The sequence below is a fragment of the Primulina eburnea genome, chromosome 15 (genome assembly GCF_022965805.1).
Source record: "Primulina eburnea isolate SZY01 chromosome 15, ASM2296580v1, whole genome shotgun sequence".
NCBI classification, from domain to species: Eukaryota; Viridiplantae; Streptophyta; class Magnoliopsida; order Lamiales; family Gesneriaceae; genus Primulina; species Primulina eburnea.
Window position 1 is genome coordinate 36,625,639 of NC_133115.1, and position 23,733 is coordinate 36,649,371.

The window sequence follows — 23,733 nt, forward strand, 5'->3', positions numbered from 1 at the left end:
TGGCAATCAAGAAATCCAACCTACAATACATACCCAAAAATCAAACGTGAATGAAATCGATACATCAGTTATATGACAAATCGTGCTATTTAATCCTATGTTGACAGAAAAAGACAACTTTTACAAACAAAACGGGATTCAGATTTCAGAATAATGTGTAGCATGAAATCTGACGAATAATACAGCGGAAAATCTGTTCCCAAACAAGGGAAAAGATAATTTCAAGTTTAGAGCGAGGAAACCTGGTTATAAGGCGTAGCAAAGCAAATATATAATTCAAATACTGAACATTAATACTCCAATCACAGTATGCAGAATAATTGCCTCTGGCAGAGTTAAACATGCGCAGTGACATCCACGAAATTATCATGCACCGCATCTCAACATAATCTAACAATCATCCATCTACAATTCAGGAAAAAAGGAAAAGTCCTTACCAAGTCCAAGTGAATAATTACTTTAACCACATGCAGCTGAAATTCGAGTATAAAGAAACTAGGATTCTAAAATGCAAGTTTGACTGTGACTTGTATGATGTAAAATACATGTTTCAGCTAAAAAGATGGGACAATTTCGAAAATCTTCATGCGGAAAGTCAGCCATTGAGCAGGAATCACAACCCTAGAAAAAAAGCCCAAGTCAAAAGGTATACACAGCAATGCCAGCATTTACTTTTGTAAATTCCATAATACGAGACCCCTCCGAAAAGAAAGTCTCAGAAAAAATATGAACAAAGTTGCAAAATTATACAGGGAACATACAAAGGATTGCCTGCTTTCTTCATTAAAGAAATTATTAGCAATGTGATGCAACCACAGTCTAGCACATCTATTGTGATACTGCTTCTCAGAGGTTTATAAGATGCACAAAAATGTCATTCAGAATGAACAAGTTACAAACTAAATGATCATTTTCGTTGAAAAGAAACAAACAATCTCTGTGCATCTTAACATTTTAACAGTCCGGAAAGAAAATAACAAAGAAATCAATAATTGCTAGTATCAAGCCCATTTGTGGCTCTAATTATGAAGCATTCTCCAACTGCGCATTTAATAACACTGTGCTCTCATCCAACAGTCATCATAAATCATCTTTGCAATCTGATAAATACCATGCATCAGAATGATCTATAAACGATTAAATTAGCAATAATCATATCTGAACAAATAAAGTTACAAATTTCGTAAGGATTCCAGTCTCATGATAAATAATTGATGAATTTCATTTTTTGTTTCTTATAAAAATAAAAATAAAAAATAAAAAATGATGAATGTCATTTCATCAACAGTCAACTAGGCCACAATCTCACGACTAAGAAAAATTTTCAGAATGGAGCTTAATATTGGCCAGTTATCAAGAGGTGATTCGACATTCTAAGAAAGCCTCAGGTTTTTAGATTTGCCTTGAAGTATTTTAAGGTATAACAACATTTGGGAAATATATTCTAAGCCCAACTTAGGACCCCGAAAGAGCTACTAGAAACAACCTGTGTGACAGAAACCCTTGTTAAGAGAGTCAGAAAACAAGATTCAAGCCGAATGAGACATCCCACTTTTCATGTTACCCAAGGTTTCACGTCTAAAATAAATACAAGAATAAATTGAAATAAGAACAAGTCTACATGGAGCAGAATGAATTTTTCAGTGAATTAGGTCATTAAAATATCGGTACCCTGGCTCAAGGAAACAACCTCCTCACTAACAAGATTAAGGCTAATCACATCTAAGTTTATCAGACCTTGCAGTTTGTGGATTCTTGCACATTTGATATGGTCTTTTTAGTTTCACCCAAGTTTACTAATAATTTTTCAGACAGAGGGTTTACCACCTAAACTACAAACATATTCCTTGTCTTCATCTGTTAAAGAAACAAAATCACTTCACCTCTTTTTCACGACCTTCATCTAGTCCTTTCTTGGCCTACAACAAAAAATAAACCTCTTTTATTTCGAAACTCAATGCTATACCGAATATTAGAAGGAAAATATTAAAAAAAAGAGGTTTGGTAGGTAGACAGTCGTTGTAACTTAGACTTTAATGTCAATTTTATTGAAATAAACAAATGATTCTTAGAAAATTTTCGGAAAGTATGATTCATTTAACGGCCACAAAAGCCCAGTGATGTGCGGTCTTCTTAAACCTAATCTCATATCTGATCTAAAACCTCAAACTACTGGCAATCAACAAAAATTTTTCCTCCTAAACTACACCTACTTACATCCGCAGTATACGTACCCGTTAAAAGCACTATCTAGTCCAAAATATCATAAAAATAAAATGAAGGCTACTGCCACTCCTACAAAAATCTCTAATTGCTCATTTATCAAAATAAGCATCTCATAACACCTTTGTTGCACATTTACTGAAAAACACAAACATGCAATAAACCAACATACATAAGCTTCCTGAGATGATAAATATTAACACGCATTAATACAAACAATTTCATAGAAACTGCATTCTGAATATTTTGAAATGAACCTCACAAAAGCCAATAACTGAGAACATAACTTTTATAATTCCACAAATGTTGGACAGAACCCTTGGTTGAACAAAAACACTTAAAATACCTTCAAGAGTCCAGGCGAGACTTCGAGGAGAAACGGAGAGCATAGAAGTGAGCACGGCAGAGGCCGTTGCAGTGTGATACGGTAACATCGACACCACGCTAACACAGCTCATCTCCACAGGAGATCTAGTCGGAGCAGGGATTGAACATCAAATTATAGTAACAGACTCGATAAAACTCAATCATTGATAGAAAAATTTAAAAACAAATGATTAACTTAGAGTGAGCCACCTGAAAATGCGAGCAGAGAGCGGTTTTTGAGATGAAGATGACACGCGGAATTGAGAAGAAGCAGCAGCAGGTTTGACTGCGGCGGAGCTTTTGGAAGCGGCGACACGGACGGAAGTGGCGGCTGAGCGCATGAATGACCTGGCGGCTACAGTGGCCATGGCAGATGTGGTGTGAATAGTGTTGGTATGAAGCTAGCAACAAAGGTAGGGCTTTATTAGGTTCGGCTCGATCCGATTTTTCAAAGTAATTTATCAATTCAAATCTGATCTCCCACGTCAAACACCATTTTTCTATATAATAAAGTGTTGGGAAAATCAAATTTTTTGTCTACTTATTTCTAAAAAAAATCAAGATAGAAATCATTTTAACATTTTCTATATATTTGTATAATAATAAAATTTTAAAAATAATATTAAAATTTGAGGAATCACTATAGTAGGCATTTTATAACAGAAAAAGAAATGAGCAAAAATGGAGTATAAATTACACTCGGATTAATAATTTTCAGGAACAATAGTATATAAATCCACTTAGTTTGTGGGCCCGAAAATAGTCCAAGTTTAGTTTAAACTTGGACTCATGCGACGGACATGATACCGGCCCAGTCCTCTACTCGAAATCTATGCAAATGTGTTGGTGTGAATTTGAACCCAAGCTCGAAAGATGGCAAGTAGAACGAAATCGAATGCAAGATATTCTCAGTGGCAGATGCACACAATAAAGGTTAAACCGAGGCATAGCTATGAAAATACATCAACATTTCAATCCATTCAATAATGTGAAATTATTAATCAAAGCATATATCATCCACTCGAGTCATTCTCCCAATATTAAATATCCCACGTGATGCTAGTTGATACACACGTAGGTATTATCAAGCTTGCTCCTTTTCTTTTTTGGGTGCAATCCCATCTAAGGAATTTAAGGAAAAAGGGTAGGGGTCGGAGATTGTACTGCGCTTCAACTGCCCTCTTGTTTTCTAAAGTCTGAAGTCACAGCTTGCTCATAAAGTCTCTGGGTCGCTTGGTCCTGCATCTAGGCTATGGTGAATCATGTAGAACATATATCAAGCTATGCTCAAAAAGACTTGTAAATTGTGTCTCATGCTAAATTATAATGGGCACATCAAATTGTGAAATGCAGTGTGACCAATTTAAATGGAAAAAAAATCATGCTTAATTATATATATAATGCTTTGAAAGTGAAAACTTTCGGTCCGGAAAATTAATTCTAAATTACGAACCATCATAGCTCACTAGCACATTAGTGTTAGGACTAATTTCAGACTACTTGATGATTACCATCTAACGAAAATCAGATTTTTCCAATCGAGATCGGGAAGCTCAATTGAAGGAGAAGTAAGAGAGACAGAAACTTCACAGAAATTAAATTAGAGGAGATGTTTTATTTAATTTTCACAATCGATTATACATAGTTATATAATCGTGAAAGAAAAAAAAATCTGATGATTTCTTGGTACTCAAATTGCAGAATATTTATGTTTTCTTTGGCTTCACAGAGTCATTAATCCTAAAATGTCCTTAATATTTAGCTAATTCCGATAACGACAATAGCACAGGGAATCATATTGGACCACAGAGATTGAATTTATATGAAATGAAAACAAAGATAATTCTAACTAAATGGGGACTAATTGCGAATATTGTTGGTAAATGGATAATAGGCGTAATATAGTTATAAACTGGTGGCAAATCTGATAATTAATATGACTAAGCTCAAACTAATAATTAAAGAAATGCTGAAAGACGAAGCAAAGGACACGAAGGGGTGCAATTTGACAGTCAAAAGACATGGAAACTTGAAGCTTAATACAACAGAATGTGTCTAGAAAATAAAAGTCGGCCTGTCCGATCCCGTCATCTGCGGGTGAAAAATGTCCCAGGAACGCGTTTAATTAATTTATCGGGTCAATTTATTATTACTTTCCTTTCCATTTTTCAATGGGAAAAAAAATCCCGTGTATGAAAATTCACATGGGTTATGACATAATTTTTTTTATAGAGACCGAGTTATGTATTCTTAAGCAAAAATTTGTGTGAGACGGTCTCACGGATAGTAATTTGGTGAAACGGATATCTTATTTAGGTCATTCATAAAAAAATATTACTTTTATGCTTAGAGTATTACTTGTTATTGTGAATATCATTTCGATAGGATTGACCCGTCTCACAGATAAAGATTCATGAGACCGTCTCACAAGAGATCTACTCCTTCTCTTACTATTGTCACCAATATTCTTGTACTGCACTCGATATTGGTCTCATTGGCTACAAAATCTTTCAGCCCTTAAACGTCCCGTATTCACATTTTATATTGCGCATCAGCCTCGCAAGATAATTGAGCCACCCGCCATTTAAGTAACAATAAATATAAATATAAATCTTCCCACGTTTTGGTAGGCCAGCCTGCTAGGAGGCTTTAAAAAGCAGTGTTCACGGATAATCATAATATCACAATTTCGATCTCATATCAGGAGTAGTCATTATCTACACTTATATAGTTAAAAATTGTTTATCACCACATTGCATGATTATTTATATATATTTTTATTTTTAATCATATATATAATTTGTATTATTTGATCCATCGATTGAAAAGTTAGATATAAAAGGAGAGAGTATTATGAAAAATAAAAATGCTATAATATTATATATATATATATACATGGAATACAATGATGAATAATTAAGTGGAGCACTTTAAGTTGCATGTTATATTCGATAATTACAATTAATAAGAAGTTAATCAATTAAAAAAAGGAATTATTGCTGACCGTAGTAACATTAAACATGAATGCACCAAGTATCAATCATAATTATGGAGACAGTTATTCTACAAGAGATTAACACCAAGTTCAACTTATATATATTTCTTCCCACTTAGAAAATTACAAATCTTTCAGACAAATTAAAGCATGAAACCCGTGTGTAAAGTTGAAGACAAAAAAACAGTGAATATAAAACTGTGATTTTTTTTTCTTACCGATTAACCATATATGATATTTAAAAAACCCTGAAAACCATAAATGATATATAACGTGGAAAATATTAAATTAGATCTCCCCACTTTCGAATTTCAAGGCAGGGCGTTGTCTTCTCCGTCTTGGAAGTCATCTTGGTTCTGGTATCCTCCAACGGAATTTTCACCGTTAAACTCATATGTGTTTTCACTGTCACTGTGCTCATTCCTTGCTCGAACACCACTTAATCTCGTATACGGATGGTTATTGCTGTATTTCTCAGAATTAACATCATAAAAATATTTCCCACTTTCCAGGGATCTTGTATCACTCATTCCTTGCGGCTGATATCTGTTAGTTTCACCGCCAATGTTGAAGTACTTTTCACTGTCTGCTCCACCCATGAACCTGGTGTCGATCGTTCCTAGAGGGTCGCTGTTGAAACTGCTGCTACCGCCGTAGTAATTATTGTAGTTGTTTCTGTTGTTTACTGTGGTGGTGGTGGGGTAGCTTCTGTATTCTGATTCTTCTTCTTCTTGATGCAGGTTGTTAGGGTAATTATTGCTGTTTTCGTAATTCGTCAACGAAGGGGCGTCGCCTGTATCTTCTGGTTCGGTTACATAGGCTACGGGATTGTAGTTTTTGGGGCGGTACTTGTTGAGGGGTTGTTTAGATTCTATGCCATCTGGAACGGTAGTGGCGTCGGAGGTAGGATGGAGGTTGGTGGATTCTTGGCCGTAGCCATTGTCATTTTCAGGGTAGAAATCGGGTTCTTGTTGTTGCTGATTGTTCAGAGGCTGTTCTTCACGTGGAAGAACATTGTTGTTGGTAACTGTGTTGAAGAATTGGTTGTCTCGTGCATGGGTAAAATGCAGTGAGGATAAGAGGGTGAGGAGGAGGAAGGGAAGCAAATATATGGCTGAAGAGGAAGCCATTGGATCGAAGATAGAGAAAGAGATGATCGATTTCGTAGTATAATGTTGTGAGAGCTCTCTCATGCTTCTTTCCGTTTTTATATAGAGAGGTTTACGAGAGATAAAAGTACTTTCTTGTGGCTGGTGGGAATGGGGTGATATGTTACTGGTGTTTTCAGCATTTATTTTTGGTGCAAATCGATACCTATATAGTAAAGAATAGTATTTATTGATTATAAAATATATTTTCATTTTAATAATAAATTACATCTGATTTGTTTTTTCGAGTTGGGAAAGGATAATATTTTGGTATAAGTGAGTTTCGAACTCGATATTTCATTGTGTCAAATAAGCTATTGATAAATAGCACGAATGGCTTATACCTCTCATTTTATATATAAGTACTCCAAAGTTTCTCAAGTTATTTTGGAGAAGAGAAGATTGTGCAAGTATTGACGGGTCTCGCGTTCGAAGAATTGAGCAAGTGACAATAGTCTATTGACCAAAGGAAGGGAAATAGAAATAAAAATAAAAAAGGGTTGAGATATGCGGAAGGATTCACTTGCCGGTTCATTATGCGTGGATTGAGGAGTGGTGGGACATGAATAATAGAGCAAGCCGTGTACAAGGCATGTCCCCTGAAAATATCATTCAATAAGGTCACACCAAACTTTTTGCACTTACTATTACCGTGGTTTTCTTTCGTATAGCAGAATTTCTAGAAATCATATGTTGCGCAAAATTAAAATTTTATTATTCAGGGGTTCTTCGGTCAAATATAAATTAAAGTGCTATTTTGGAACTCAAAATTCATTCGTCCACGCGCTAAAATTTGAGGATTTTGTGCTCATTCATCTTCGTGCAAATCTGGCGCGATTATCGGCATTCATTTGCGATTTAAATCCATTAAACATCAATATTTTATTATATCCTATGAGGGACCTCTTTGAGTTATTAATTACTATTTATTTCCATTTGAGTATAACCACGAAGTCGATCATCACCACCGTATATATGAAATGGGTGAATACGTTGTCCTACGTTCTTTCATCTGTTGGGCGTAACTGATGTGTCCATTTGAACAACAACTCATATATTGGAAAGGCCCGTTTAATTATATTCAATTTAAAAGAATTAAACTCTGCTATAAAAAAAGAATAAAACTAAAATTTAACGTCTTGGTTCAAATTGAACGTGCTTTGTCCATAGAGCTAGACTCACCTTTTGTATTAAAAAATACATATTAAATAATCTTTTTGTGAAACACATATAAACATAGATAAATTATAATATTTTTAATGTTAAATGTGATTTGGTCATTTGAAAGTTCAAAATGAAGATAAAAATAATATATATATATATATATGGATAGAAACAATGACAATGTAAAGTTTCTACTAAATTTACATACTGAAATATATCAATAATTATGAAAATCATGCACAAAATACATCAATAATAATTTATATTAAATTGTTAAGTAATAGACGTTGTGGTAATTACTTATTTGTTAAAAAAAATGTAATCAATTTTCATTCCAGACTACAATGTCATATTAACATTTTTAAAAACTAAATCGAAAAAATGTAAATTAATGACCTAAAAATATAAATTGATCGATCAAATTTTTTTTATTGAATTAAAAAAATGTTATTTTCCTTATAATTATATTTTATCCTCTCTCTCAAAGTATTATTATTATTATTATTATTATTATTATTATTATTATTATTAAAATAAATGCAAAAACTTGTGTGAGACGGTCTCACGGGTCATATTTGTGAGACGGAACTCTTATTTGTGTTATCCATGAAAAAGTATAATTTTTTATATTAAGAGTACTACTTTTAATTGTAAATATTGGTAGGATTGACCCGTCTCACAGATTAAGATCACGAGATTCACTCTAAAATAAATTATATAAGCATCTAACAGAAATAATGATAAGTCCAGATCCTCCCACGTTGGAAGGTGAATCAGAATCTAACAAAAATCTGGAGAGTTCCACGTCCTCCCAGACCCTATACATCTCTCCATCTGCCTGTATAATAATCACCATCATCATCGTTAACATAAAATAAAATATATATAACATATATACAAGCGGTCTTCCGATTCGATCGATATACGTATACCTTTTAGATTAGATTTCGAATTCGAAATCTCCCTTTTAGTTGTGTCACAACTGCGTATTGTCTTGAGTAGAAAAGCAGATTAGAAGAAGAAGAATTAGAGTATGGGTGTGGATTACTACAAGATATTGAAGGTTGACAAGAATGCAACGGACGATGAGTTGAAGAAAGCTTATCGAAAGCTGGCGATGAAGTGGCACCCCGACAAAAATCCCAACAATAAGACGGAAGCCGAGGCTAAATTCAAGGAAATTTCTGAAGCGTACGAGGTATTAGCTCTTTTTTCTTGCTGTCTATTTGTTTCCCCCAAAGATACATGTGCGTGCATATTGATATCCGTCCGTTTATTGCCTGCTTAATTTATTGAGATTTATCGTTTTTTTAGTAAGGTAGGAACTTTTTTTCATTCATCACAACGGGATTGAGTTTATTTACAAGAATTTTTTTCATTCATCACAACGGGATTGAGTTTATTTACAAACATGGAACTTTTACTGTAGATAAATAGTTTAAAGGAGTTATCTTTGGTTAGCGCTACCAAAGAGGCTAGAATGATCATATTGCCTGTGATTTTTTGATTGTTTAAACGTGGAATTTTTAGAGGTTAGTGGCCCATAATTTGTTAGTATTTTAGTATTGGGGTCCTGAATATTATATCTAATTGTTTGTCCAGGTTCTAAGTGATTCCCAGAAGAGGGCAATCTATGATCAGTACGGGGAGGAGGGACTGAAAGGTCAAGTGCCCCCTCCGAATGCTGGTGGGCCTGATGGCACAACATTTTTCCGGACTGGGGACGGACCCAATGTGTTTAGATTCAGCCCCAGAAACGCCAATGACATCTTTGCAGAGTTTTTTGGTCATTCATCCCCATTCGGAGGCATAGGAAATGGTAATGGAACGAGAGGTGGTTCGAAATTTTCTAGTTCCATGTTTGGAGACGATATCTTTAGCTCCTTTGGAGGAGACAGTAGACATATGAGTTCAGGTCCTAGAAAGGCGCCACCCATTGAACGGCTCTTACCTTGCAGCTTGGAAGAACTCTACAAAGGATCTAAGAAGAAGATGAAAATTTCCAGAGAAATTGCCGATGCCAGTGGGTATGTAGAATAGATTGCTATTGTCCAAGTTTTTATTACGCTCTTCATTACCATGCTTGCTTGTTGGTTTTCTTATGGTATATTGCGATATTTGTACAGGAAGACTTTACCGATACAAGAGATTTTGACAATTGACATTAAACCTGGCTGGAAAAAGGGAACAAAGATAACATTCCCAGATAAAGGAAACGAAAAACCAAACGTGATTCCTTCAGATTTGGTATTTGTAATTGACGAGAAGCCACACAGCGTGTTCACGAGGGATGGCAATGATCTTGTTGTCACACAGAAAATATCTCTTGCTGAAGCGTTAACAGGCTACACAGTCCACTTAACCACGTTGGATGGGAGGAACTTGAGTATACCTATAAATAGTGTTATTCATCCAGGCTATGAAGAGGTGGTGCGTGGAGAAGGAATGCCGATTTCCAAAGAACCCTCGAAAAAGGGTGATCTGAGGATCAAGTTCAACATAAAATTTCCGACTAAGTTGACTGCCGAACAGAGATCTGGAGTGAAGAAACTGCTACCTCCTTAGTTTCAGGGTACTGTAGTACTGTATAGAGCTCGAAACTGTCCATAAGGTTGCATATGTTGTTTCATTACAGGTATCAGTGTGTCACTAATCTTGGGATTCGACTCGAGAGGTTGCAAACAGACATACATTCATAGTGTCATATATTGTTTAGTCGAAAATCTTGATCCACGCACTAAATATTCAGGATATGGAATCAAATGTATTCAAAGTACTAAATTTATATTAGCACCAGATGGCAAGATACCTCAACCCTACAATGAAAGGATGTGAAATCTGTATAACTATATCTCTTCTATTCTATCTGCTACGCCGGGTATGACGGTAACAATAAGTTTCTCTGTTCCTCCATAATTTTACGTCCAAGCATCCGAGTTCTGTAGGGCTGCCTGGTAAAAGAATATCAAAAGAATGAGTAAATATAACAACTGCCTACATTTTTTGGTTAAGAAAACTAGACAGCAGAGGATAGATATGCTTGATAGGAGGATGAGAAGAGAGAAGTGTAAAATCACTCCAAATATTCTGCCTGCTCTCCGTTTTGAAAGGCTGTGCTAGGGGCTTATCTATTCAGGCAACAACCTTCGGATGAACGTTCTTGCAGTAAATGTGATCTGCATAAATCCGCTAGGATTACGAATGAAATGGTGGTCGGTAGGTGTATTTCTGAAATGAAACTGGAAATAAAATATTAGATGGTTTTTGGGACCAAATAAAAGTCCGAGAAGATGCCGAATCGAGAAATCGACTATTCAGACTAATAGTAGAATTTGATTAAAAAAAATTAGAGACCGGCAAGTTCTTTAATAATTATAAATAATAATATGATAGTTCAGATATCGTTCTTGCTCTATGCGTTTGTATAAAATGAAAATTTTCATTCTGGGGATATCATCCAACAAATTACTAAAAGAGGAGCAGCGAAAACTTTCATCTGAGAGCAGAGCAGATGGGGAAGTAGATTTACACACAAAAATATTCTAAGATTTATTGATGACATGAATAGACTGAGGATACGTGACATGACAATGTTCCCGGGCGTTGCTGGTTAAGGATTTTGCTTTATAAAGGAAGCACTCTGGCTGCTACATGAGATTTATCTAAATCTTTGTTGTCAGTTGAGGTCAATGTTTTCTTTGTACACATGAGCGGAGTTGAAATGGACTCGTGTGTGCTCCATTATATATGCAATTTGATTTTAAAAAAAATTGAAATATTGAAATCTATCATTTTGGTCTTTGTAAATTTTATTTTATAACACGAACAAAAAAAGAAAGAGACGGATCCTAACAAGTTGTTTTTCGAGCACTGGGAGATTATAACTTCATCAAAGTAGCTCATTCAAGCAGTCAGAGCTACTTGAACTCGAATTTTGACTGCATGCTGTATTGCTGTTGGTTTTAGCTTAAATATGGATTCAAACAGCTCGAGCTCGATTGGAGCTTAATTAGGGAATGTTTCAGACCTCCAAAAAAAATTTGGTTCTCCGGATCTCCTTCACTGCTTTCATCAGCATCATGGAAATCTTGCTACATTTTCATATGATTCTGATCATCTCGTGTGTTTCCTCCATAGAATAGCAAAGTTATAATTATAATTACTTGGTTGGTTATTTTTCTCTCAAGCAAACACGCGACAAGACAGAAATTAATCCAGACGTACATGACCTACAAAACAAAATTCAGGCCCAAGACAACAATCAATTGTCCATTTTTAAAGCTCGAGTAGCTTTCTATTTTCACGTAATATACACTCATTTTGCCAGCTGTTGACTGATCTCTTCCAACCGAAGCCTGAAACCAAATAATTCATCGACTTTTTTTAAAAAAAAACAAAATTGCAGGCCGAAATTTTTTGGGGGCATGGTTAATGATTCAGACATGATTTCTTTAGAGGATTATTAACAATATAATTACCATTGGTGCATATGAGTTCTTTTATCAGGATAAAAAAAATCAACAGTTTCTTTGATATTTCTTGTGGGATTCGAACAAGAATCAGTCACCATGGTCTTAAAGCTAGTTAGCTACTTTCTTTATGAAGACAGGTATATATAAATATTAGGTAAAGAAAGGGTCATTGGCTCCATTTGTCTCTGCTATTCATTCACCAAATTCCATATAAAGCAAACTTGTAAACCTCCTGTAAACTTGTTATCTTCTCTTCCAACTCTCGAGCTCACTATATTGGATTAAACATTAAAAAAATAATTAATTACAGTTGTTCAAATGAGCTAATTTAATAACAAAAGAAAAGCTGCATTATGGGTGAAGAAGCTTTTTCATAAGATGACAATTACGAAAGTAGCAAGAAACAAGTCCATATGGGGTTGGTCACACTCGCTATCACAGTCATCATCCAATGGACGGAAGGAATTAATGGAGGAGCCATCATACAAGTTGTAACTTTGAAATATACCCTAATTCGAACCTTTTAAACTTCTCTAACAATCCGATTTGCAATTAATTATAACAAACCACTGGAAAACCTAATTGTATCATTGGATCGTGCCTAAACTTTAGGAATGGTTTGGTGGTGTGTGCTGTTTTCCTCAAAATTTGTAAAATATGTGATGATGGATGGGATCCCATAAAGATCTCAAGCTATAAGTTCATCCAATTGTTTAATTGAATCATACTAGATTATATGATTTTTACAGTTGTAATACCAATTGTTTAGTAGTAAATAATAAATAAATAAATTTCTATGAAAGAAAAGACGAATTATATTGAACGATAAAAACTGTATCACAAATGGATGTTAGTGTACTGTTATTATGATTTATTTAAATTTTTAATTAAGACTTGGCTGAAAGACGCATTACGATTTTACATATGTCTCAATACGCATCATGAATGGAAGACCTACTCTAGTGCAAAATACATTCCAAATGCCATTATTATTGTACCAACATTGGTAGGGAAAACATGCAAAGGATGCTTGTACAATCCACTCCATTATTGAATGACCAATTAAACATTTTAGAAAAAAAAACAATTAAAGCTGTATTTTTTTTTATTTTTTTAAAAAGAGTTGGTCATGCACGTTTTGTATAGAGACGAGTGAGAGACGGTCTCATGGGTCGTATTTCGTGAGACAAATATCTTATTTGAGTCATTATGAAGAAATATTATTTTTTATGCTAAGAGTATTACTCTTTATTGTGAATATTAGTAGGAGTTGATCCGTTTCACATACAAAAATTCGTGAGAACGTCTCATAAGAAACCTAGTCTAAATTTAATTTCAAATATTAATGAGACCCTCATTTTTTTTGTTTGTATTTATTTCAAAATAAGTTAAAATCCTTGGATCCAAGTGTAACTGTGTAACTTAAGTTAGACTGAAGATGCTTCTACATTAATTAACGGCATCAATCAACTGAAGCTTTGTACGTACGTAAAAACCAACCTCCACAAGACAAAATTAAATTACATTACCTTGTACGGTTTTATAGGTTGAAATTCAATGCCCAATTTACTACCAAGCATTCAATTTTTGTGAAGCAGATGACATTACCATCACTCAACAGGCATGCAAATTAAAGGGATTGATTTTCCTTTTTCTTATCTTGGAAGTACGGTTAAAAAAAAAAAAAAAGGGAATTGAAGATGAAGGGGAAGTTTGTCTCTTCGACAAATCAATTAATGTATTAATTGTAATAATTACTACCACGGACAAACTATTTAATTAACAGATTGTGATATTTCTGTAATTATTATACGGTACATGTGCCCCCCCTCCCTTCGTTTTTAATGACTTTGTCGGAATTTTTATTCATATAATTGATTTTACAGATCCTCTCGTTGTATTTGTAACTGTATCGATTGCTGTAATGTAAATATGTATGTATATGTATATGTACGTACATGTATGAAAGGAATAAGGAATTCACATTATAATTACTTGTCCCAGCCGCCAACTTAGAAAAAATTGAGCCTCTGTCGGAAATAATTTAATTTTCAGGGCTCCGCAAGGCGACAAGTTATCACACGCACCTAGTGGACCATACGTTATTCTTATGACAGCAAATAGTGTGAAATAATTCTCAGAGACAATTTTATGATATATATTTTTAATTTGATTTAATTTATAAAAATTAAAATTTTGATTTAATTTATAAAAATTAATTTTTATATAATAATATTAATATGGGAATAAATATTTTTAAATTTTAAAAATAAAATTTATCATTTTTTAAGTGGACATGATTAAATCAATTTTTGAAATTAAAATGATATAAGATAATGTATATGATGCAAAGAGATTTGCTAATAAAATATACTACAGCAGAGTCATGTTTAATTTGATAAGATTTATAGTAGTTTAGAGAAACTGAAAATTATAACAAGACCTCATTCTATTAACATAGGATGCTCATGGATTATCAATAGTAATATTTGGATATCCTCTCTTTTTCTTTCATCTTCTCTTTTTTCTTTCTTTTTCAAACCATTATCATTTTTTTAATACAGGTCAATAATAGTAATAACAACAACAATAACAAATACAAAGTAATAATAATAATAATAATAATAATGAAAAATTATTTCTTTAATAATATATATTTAAATTTTTTGTGATTTTGGTTTTATATATTACAAAAATTTCAGTTTAGTCACAGCTCTTTAGATTTTTGGTAATTTAATCATTTTTCATTAAAATTATTGATATGACACAACACACATTAGCGTCACATCAACACTGTATTGGTGTGATGTCGGGAAAACTACTAAATTATCAAAAAATCAAATATAACAAACTAAAAATAAAATTTGATAATATACAATATCAAAATCAAAAAGAGACAAACATAAATGACTTTTATGACCAAAATATAATTTTATCTAATAATAATAAGAAAAATACTTATCAATACAATAAATATTCTTCTATTGAGTCAGTGAAATGAATATGCTTTGCTTTCAAAATACACACAGATAAAATATATTAAACATAATCTTACTGATTTTGAATATTTGTGATTTCTAGGGAATAGTGATGTTGTGGGCTAAAATGAGTTAAAGTGTGATTAATTTAAAACTTAATTGCATCGTTTAGTTATATTACTGTTGAGATGCAATGTGAAAAATTTATTAGGAAACGAACGGTTTTTTACCGGCTAAACTTTGTTACTGTCGGGCATGAGATAAAAGTTTTGATTATTCACTGATTTCGGAATTATTACCGTCGAACACTAGTTTATTTATTTAATCATATTTCTATTCACTTTCTATTTGTGTTTATTAATCTAACTTTGTCTCCGAAATCTGTCTTTGTGATCGCCATCAACATCGTAAATTTTCTCTGAATTTCATGCGAATATATTATAAATGGCAGGCTATCAATATGATCTACATGACATAAGGAGAGAGATGGGTGCAGACACTCATGTTCCGTCACGTGTGAAAATATCATCTATGATCATCAACCGAGAGAACAATTCAACCTCTACCAATGGTTGTAGTCGCTGAAAAACCAATACTCCAGAATTGATTTCTCATGTCCAGCCGAGAAATAAAATCGATGTCGAGTACTTGCCTAATTTTGAAGCATTCAGTAGAGTTTTTTCTTCCCCGCCTGAATAGAGCGTATTAAATATAGAATTTTGTGTTTCTAGACTATCTATTGAGATCTTTGATAGACTCTAAACATGATATATTTATTTTTTAAATTTTATTTCGAAACGAAACTCTTATTTTCATATCTTATAGGATTCTATTCAATAAATAAACTCTAATGTAAATGAGCTTAAAAATAATCAAAGTTATATTTTGAGATGGACGATGAATACAGACGCCGTGGAGAACAAGTACGGAAATTGGTGATTTAATCGGAAGAGATTTAGTGCTCAAGCCAAGACCTATTGATGTATTATCGTGGAATATTGAAAACAAAATGACACAACAACTCATAATAGTGCTGATTAGAGTGGTGTTCATCAAACATAATTTCAACTTTACAAATGTTGCATATGTAGTTTTGATTATTTGGTTTGATCAGTGTTTTGAATGTACTTTGCTCCTTCATTTTGTTAAGAGACTTAACTTTTCTTTATTCACTAGTACTAGCATTGGTTTTGTAGACTGACAAGTTTTTCTAGTGAATATTTAGCTCTGAGCTTTGTGCATGATTAATTTTTTCTTGTTTATTTATCAAAGTTTAATTATGTGATAAATTATATTATCCAAGTGCATGTTATGTTAAAATGTTACAATACTAAACACAACATCTAAATCTGATTCACACAATTTCTATTTAATTTTTTTTTTTTTATGTAAAACAAATCTTTCAAAATTAATAAGCCCCATCACACGTAGATGCAGACAAAATATATGATCAATAAAATAAAATAACCAATCCCACTTGTAAAGTTTCGAAATTGCCCAAAATTGGTTAAAACTCGATCCCGCATTGAACTCCCAGAATTTTAGTTGCATCATTCCTTTCAAAATAATAAAAATAAAAAAAATAATAATAATAAAATTCGGTGGCATCAGCAAAATGCATAAATAAAAAAGCTGAAAAATAATAGAGGCAGCAGATGTCACTGCTGCCTTTGACTAAACTTTGTAACCCAAGATCTCTTTTTACTGTGTCCCATTTGTTCTCTTCTCCCTGTCTTCACCCAGAGCCTTTTTACAGTAAAAGATCTATGGTTTTGGTTCTGAAAAAAAATAGTTAACAAGAATAGAAAAAATCTATTGATTAAAATATTAAAAACTTATCCGCATGTATGGAGTAGGACATTCCACAGGGGTCATTTTCAGTCGTCTCACGTGGTTATGTACCATGTACATCTGAGCTACAGTAGGGGTAGCCAGTGCTTGCTTTTCTGGATTTCTTAAATTTAGTTCTTTGACTTTGGACCAAATGATTAATGTCAAAAATTTGCGTGAGACGATCTTACGATTGTATTTTGTGAGACGAATTTCTTATTTGGATCATCTATGAAAAAATATTATTTTTTATGCTAAGAGTATTACTTTTTATTATTAATATTAATAAGATGGACCCGTCTTATAGATAAAGATTCGTGAGATTGTCTATTGTATCAATTTTAGTCTTACTTAGTTTTTTTAACTTTAGAACAAATATTATTTAAGATGATTTTTAGATTTTCATATTTAATTGTATTATTATGTAACCTTTTATTTTAAAAACTTTATATATTCAATAAATAACTAAATTCATTTTTAAACTATATATTTAATTGAATAAAATAATAAGTTTTTAATTATATACCTATAAAAATTATATTAGATGTTTTGGCTTAACATTATTTTTACGTGTAATGTGTAACGTATTCTAATATTAAAATTTATTATTATATTAAATAAATTAATAAATTTAACTATTTAAATCAACACAATTTAATATTTGAATTAATTAAAATTGATTATTGTGTTAATGAATATTTTATAGAATTATTGTAATAAAATAAAAGAGAATATATATTCTGCTACTATTTCTTTTAGTGTGTAGTTTAAGGTTGATGAGTTGCTAATGAGTTTTATATTTAACGTAAAATCAGATCATTTTTAAATTAAAACAGTGTAAAGTAGATATCTTGTGACACGATATCACAAATTTTTATTTGTGAGACGGATTAACTCAATCGATATTCACAATAAAAAATAATACTTTTGGCATAAAAATAATATATTTCATAGATGACTCAAATAAAATATTCATATAACAAAATACGATCGGTGATATCATTTCTGATTAATTTCCTGTCAATAGTTATAATAGGTTGAAGGTAAATTTAGTTTCTCGATGTTTCGGTTGGAGCGATGAAGTGACATGATAGAAGACAGGCGAGGACATGAGCCACATTAATTAACACAAATATATTTCTGGAAAAAAGAAATAAACTTCGGTCAAAATTCATTGGCAAGTAAAACTGAATTTAAATTTATTAAAACTATCGAACAATAGAAAATCAAAGATACACGTGTAAGCCACAAGTTGAGTTTAAATATCGTTTATTGAACCATACATTTGCTGGTCAAAAAGTTAAGCCGATTCCCAGATTAAATAAATAAAAGATAAACGTTGGAAAAGAATCATAGTAAATCATTCGCAATGCAAACCGTGTTTCACGAGGTGAGATGAAAAATAAAAATAATCTATCTTATTGAGTTATTTGTGTTAGTTTGACGGTTTATTAAGTACAAATCGAACCATAATTATCATGAATTTTCACGTCGTAAAAAAAAATATTATACCCATATATTTAAAAAAACAAATGATTGGTAAAATATATTTTTGAAAGTCTAGTGTAACCAGAGTTGCTGGTATAGAACGTTATATTCTTGGTATGTAGAGTATTCCAAAAGGGACTTATTAACGAAAGTTCCTAAATGATTTGAAGTATGACTAACCATCTTATTTCTTTACGCTCAACTTCGTTAGGATACTCGATTTCTAAGCATGGTGGGAGTGGGTACTCTTTAAGAAATCCGCCACTATCATATATATTATATAATATTTAATATTCACGCACACATTTCATTTTACTGATAACCATGGGAACATAATTATTATAAAATGAACCAGAAAAAAACAAATGTATATCTATATAAAAAAGAATATTCAAGTCTCTTTCAGACAAGAACGTGTCTTAGTTAAGTCAAATTTTTGCCAATAACTTCTCCCGCCCCACATCCATTGCAAACCGAAGCTGTCATTGCATTTCCTAGACCATCCACCAGCTGCCACCGGAAAATGCAGCGCCACCGCCGTTTCTACCGCAATCTGCAATTCCTTCTCCTCCTCCTATCTCCGCCCCTCATCCTCTGCCTAAACCAAGAAGGGATTTATCTCCAGAGAGCCAAGTTCGGGTTTGATGACCCAAATGCCGTCCTTTCCAGCTGGAACCCCCGCGAAGAGACCCCCTGCAACTGGTATGGCGTCGTTTGCGATCCCACCACATCATCAGTCACCTCCCTCGACCTCTCGAGCTCCAACATCTCCGGCCCCTTCCCTTCCATTATCTGCCGCATCAAAAACTTATCTTCCATTTCTCTTTACGACAATTTCATAAACTCCACTCTCCCCGATGATCTTGCCACTTGTCATTCATTGGAGCACCTCGATTTAGCCCAGAATTACTTGACCGGAGCGCTCCCGCCCAAGCTTGCAGATCTTACCAACTTAAAGTATCTGGATTTGACTGGAAATAACTTTTCTGGAAGTATACCCGAAAGCTTTGGAACGTTTCAGAAACTTGAGGTGCTATCGTTGGTGGAGAATTTAATGGAAGGGACAATTCCGTCTTTCCTCGGGAATGTTTCGACGCTAAAGCAGCTGAATCTTTCCTACAACCCTTTCTCTCCTGGTCGCATTCCGCCAGAGCTTGGAAATCTGACGAATCTTGAAGTGCTGTGGTTGACGGAAACTAATTTAATTGGGAAAATTCCTGATTCACTTGGCCGACTCGTTAGGCTCACTGACTTAGACCTGGCGTTCAACTCTTTAACGGGTTTCATTCCGGGATCGCTCACTGAGTTGACGAGCGCAGTTCAGTTGGAGCTGTATAATAACTCATTAACTGGCGAGCTTCCGAACAAAGGGTGGGCAAAGATGACGTCACTGAGGCGGCTCGATGCCTCCATGAACGAGTTGATTGGGGTGATTCCCGCGGAGCTGTGCTCGTTGCCCCTCGAGTCACTTAACCTGTACCAGAACCAATTGGGAGGTGAATTGCCAGTGGGAATTGCTGATTCTCCTAATTTGTACGAATTGAGGCTCTTCCAGAATCACCTATCGGGACAACTACCTCAGAATCTTGGTAAAATCTCGCCTTTAAGGTGGATTGATGTTTCAACCAACGGATTTTCTGGTCAGATCCCGGAAAATTTGTGTTTTAAGGGGTTGCTCGAAGAGTTGTTGATGATAGAGAATTCTTTTTCCGGCAGTATTCCGTTGACACTCACTTCTTGCACGAGCTTGCAGCGCGTGAGATTGGGGCACAACAAGTTTTCCGGTGAAGTTCCTGCAGGATTTTGGAGTCTTCCACGCGTGTCATTACTTGAGCTTGCTGACAACTCATTTTCCGGTGGAATTGCGAAAACTATTGCTGGCGCATCCAATTTGTCTCAGTTGGTTTTGTCGGAGAATAATTTTTCTGGCACTGTTCCAGAGGAGATCGGATTATTAGAAAATTTAATGGAGTTTTCGGGCTATCGTAATGACTTTTCGGGTTCTTTACCCAGCAGTATCGTGAATCTTGGTCAATTAGTAAAGTTTGATCTTCATGACAATGGATTATCTGGTACAATTCCAAAAGGAATTCTTTCTTGGGAGAAGCTAAATGAGCTGAATTTAGCAAATAATGATTTTTCGGGTGCCATTCCAGATGAAATTGGTAGCTTAGCTCTTCTAAATTATCTGGATTTATCCGAAAACCGATTTTATGGAAAAATCCCAGTAGGGTTGCAGAATTTGAAGCTTAATCGGCTCAACTTGTCGAATAATCGTCTCTCTGGAGACATTCCACCATTGTATGCCAAGCGAATGTATAAAGATAGCTTTTTAGGCAATCCTGGATTATGTGGAGATATCGCTGGTTTGTGTAATGGAAGTAGTGGAGTCAAAAACATAGGCTACGTCTGGTTACTGAGATCAATTTTCATCCTTTCTGGATTGGTGCTTATAGTTGGTGTGGTATGGTTCTGCTCGAAGTACAGGAAAATTAAGAAGGCGGAAAGATCAATTGATAGATCCAAATGGACAATAATGTCATTCCATAAACTGGTATTCAGCGAGGATGAGATATTAGACGCCCTCGATGAAGATAATGTGATCGGAAGTGGGTCATCTGGTAAGGTTTATAAAGTGGTTCTGAGCAACGGGGAGGTTGTGGCTGTGAAAAAACTTTGGGGACATTCAAAACTGCGCAATGATGGTGGAGATGTCGAAAAGGGTAACCTTAAAAGTGATGGTTTCGATGCCGAGGTTGAAACATTAGGTAAGATTAGGCACAAAAATATCGTCAAGCTGTGGTGTTGTTGCACGACCAGGGAGTGCAAGCTTCTGGTTTACGAGTACATGCCTAACGGGAGTCTTTATGATTTGCTTCATAGCACAAAAAGTGGCTTACTTGACTGGCCAACAAGGTTTAAGATAGTGCTGGATTCCGCCGAGGGGCTATGTTATTTGCATCACGATTGTGTACCTCCAATTGTTCATAGAGATGTGAAGTCGAACAATATATTGTTAGATGCAGAACACGGAGCTCGGGTTGCAGATTTCGGTGTCGCGAAAGTGGTCAACGCAAATGGAAAAGTTGTTCAATCAATGTCTGTGATTGCAGGTTCTTGTGGATACATTGCACCAGGTTTGCAACTTAATATATTTCAATGTCATTTGTTGCAATATTCTTTTTCTTGTTAATGAAATTACACCTGTATTTTGCAGAATATGCCCACACCCTACGAGTGAACGAGAAGAGTGATGTATACAGTTTTGGTGTAGTTATTCTCGAGTTGGTAACAGGGAAGCTTCCTGTTGATCCCGAGTTTGGGGAGAAAGATTTGGTAAGATGGGTGTGTTTCACGTTAGATCAGAAAGGGATAGATCAGATAATCGACCCAAAACTCGATTCTTGTTTTAAGGATGAAATATGCAAAGTATTTAATATTGGCCTCCTGTGCACCAGCCCACTTCCAATCAATCGTCCATCTATGAGACGAGCAGTGAAAATGTTACGTGAAATTAGCGCTGGAAACCAGCCAGCAACTGCTGTGAAAGATGGCAAACTTACACCATATTACTATGAAGATGCTTCAGATCATGGAAGTGTAGCCTGACGGGGTTTTAGATGTAAATGTTTTTGGTAAGGTGAAAATATAAAACTGAAAGAGGAGTTGGTCCTCACTGCATAATGCAAAGGAATCAACACATTTCATCATCTCTTGGAGGAATTTTTATCTCTGGAATCATTCAAGCTATCAGGTGAAATTTTTTCATCTAAGCAGTACTTTTAAGTTGGCTGTTGGAGAGATGAGTTGGTTGGTGCCTTTAATGGCAAATACTAGACACTTGTGCGGGCTAGAAAAAAACTCCTACCTTGTGCGTTTCAGTTATTTATTGCAACCACTGAGTTTGCTTCTACTCTCAGATTACATTCAATTACCTTGTGATGTCATTATGTACTGTATAAAATTTGTGCTGCTTCAGATTTTACGAGCCCACTTCAATTTTTTATCCACTCTACTTGCATATAATTATGATTGTGCGATCGACATCAGGAGTCCTCCAGATTCTACTATTAAAAGATGGTTAAGAAAGAAACTCAAACGACCATATTTATTTCCAATGTTTTAATTTAAGACGTTTTGCCTTTTACGTCACTCTATAGTTTTTCTTCTGTTTTTTTTTTTGGTAGTATTTGAATATCAATCTGTCAGTCGCTGCGTGTGGTACTTCCTAAATTTCATAGAGAAATGATTTTGTTGTCTCATTCCAAAAAGATTTGTGCTCCACTCATATGCACGAAACATTTGAAAAATAATGTATTGGTATTCTTATTGTTGCTTAATATAAACTAAGCACCATAATCAACGGGTTGGGTGCCAATAAAATTGTTTAAAGTTTTTTTTTTTGTTAGTTTCTTCAAATATGAGTGGTTTTGTAATTTGTTGTGGAGAAGGATAATATCAATATTAATAAATTATATAATCTGAACAATATGATAATTATCAAAATTGATAGAAATCATATAATAATTTAAACATTAATCACAATAATACGAGAATTATCAAAACTCGATAGATGTTAAATGACATAATAACAAATTGATCTTACAAAATGGGAATTTGGAAGGATTCCATATAATTCATCTACATCCTTATTTTTTTATATTAATACCAATCGGGTATTCAATTTCATTCTTATCCTATTATCACTGTCTAACAAAAATATCATCAACTCTATACTAATAATTTTTTTCATTTCATCTAATTAATATCATTCAAAAAAGACATATTAGAATTAACTCCATATCCGAAAAATCACATATATATACATACATGCATAAGTAGGATTCTTTAAGATCTCAGCCTTCATACAATCCGATTTCCTCATTTATAAAAAATATCTTCAATACCTTCTTTTATTCGAGTCGAGTATCGGATTCTCAGTCAGATTCGATGAAAATTATAATGGATAATATTTAGTATGAGGTACATCCACTCAACCCTGTCTCTGGGCCCGAGACAGTTGGGCTTATCTGTTTGAAAGAAGCCCAGATTATTTTAATATATATATG

The 23,733-nt window shown here is 34.0% G+C and overlaps 4 protein-coding genes across 9 annotated transcripts; 2 read left to right on the forward strand and 2 right to left on the reverse strand.

The window, feature by feature from the left end:
* On the reverse strand, positions 1-3,058 carry LOC140814874 (uncharacterized). 6 transcript variants are annotated; one of them, XM_073173971.1, is made up of 4 exons: positions 2,800-3,054; positions 2,570-2,694; positions 1,884-1,919; positions 412-621 (listed from the first exon to the last, which is right to left on the reverse strand). In XM_073173971.1, exons 1-3 carry the CDS (start codon positions 2,955-2,957, stop codon positions 1,900-1,902), a joined length of 303 nt encoding a protein of 100 aa, XP_073030072.1. In that variant the 5' UTR covers positions 2,958-3,054; the 3' UTR covers positions 412-621; positions 1,884-1,899. The 6 variants fall into 6 exon arrangements, with proteins under 6 accessions (XP_073030069.1, XP_073030074.1, XP_073030072.1 ...); XM_073173970.1 differs by lacking the exon at positions 412-621 and adding an exon at positions 873-1,100; XM_073173968.1 differs by lacking the exons at positions 412-621; positions 1,884-1,919 and adding an exon at positions 1-193 and having other exon boundaries at positions 2,800-3,058.
* A 2,604-nt stretch (positions 3,059-5,662) lies between these two features.
* LOC140813972 (uncharacterized) lies at positions 5,663-6,828 on the reverse strand. Its single transcript, XM_073172811.1, has one exon. It carries the CDS (start codon positions 6,775-6,777, stop codon positions 5,896-5,898), a length of 882 nt encoding a protein of 293 aa, XP_073028912.1. The 5' UTR covers positions 6,778-6,828; the 3' UTR covers positions 5,663-5,895.
* A 1,849-nt stretch (positions 6,829-8,677) lies between these two features.
* On the forward strand, positions 8,678-10,702 carry LOC140815034 (uncharacterized). Its single transcript, XM_073174138.1, has 3 exons — positions 8,678-9,094; positions 9,499-9,923; positions 10,023-10,702. The coding sequence occupies exons 1-3, from the start codon at positions 8,930-8,932 to the stop codon at positions 10,459-10,461; spliced, it is 1,029 nt and encodes a 342-aa protein (XP_073030239.1). The 5' UTR covers positions 8,678-8,929; the 3' UTR covers positions 10,462-10,702.
* An 8,364-nt stretch (positions 10,703-19,066) lies between these two features.
* On the forward strand, positions 19,067-22,647 carry LOC140813609 (uncharacterized). Its single transcript, XM_073172200.1, has 2 exons — positions 19,067-21,801; positions 21,882-22,647. Exons 1-2 carry the CDS (start codon positions 19,188-19,190, stop codon positions 22,271-22,273), a joined length of 3,006 nt encoding a protein of 1,001 aa, XP_073028301.1. The 5' UTR covers positions 19,067-19,187; the 3' UTR covers positions 22,274-22,647.
* Positions 22,648-23,733: the final 1,086 nt, after the last annotated feature.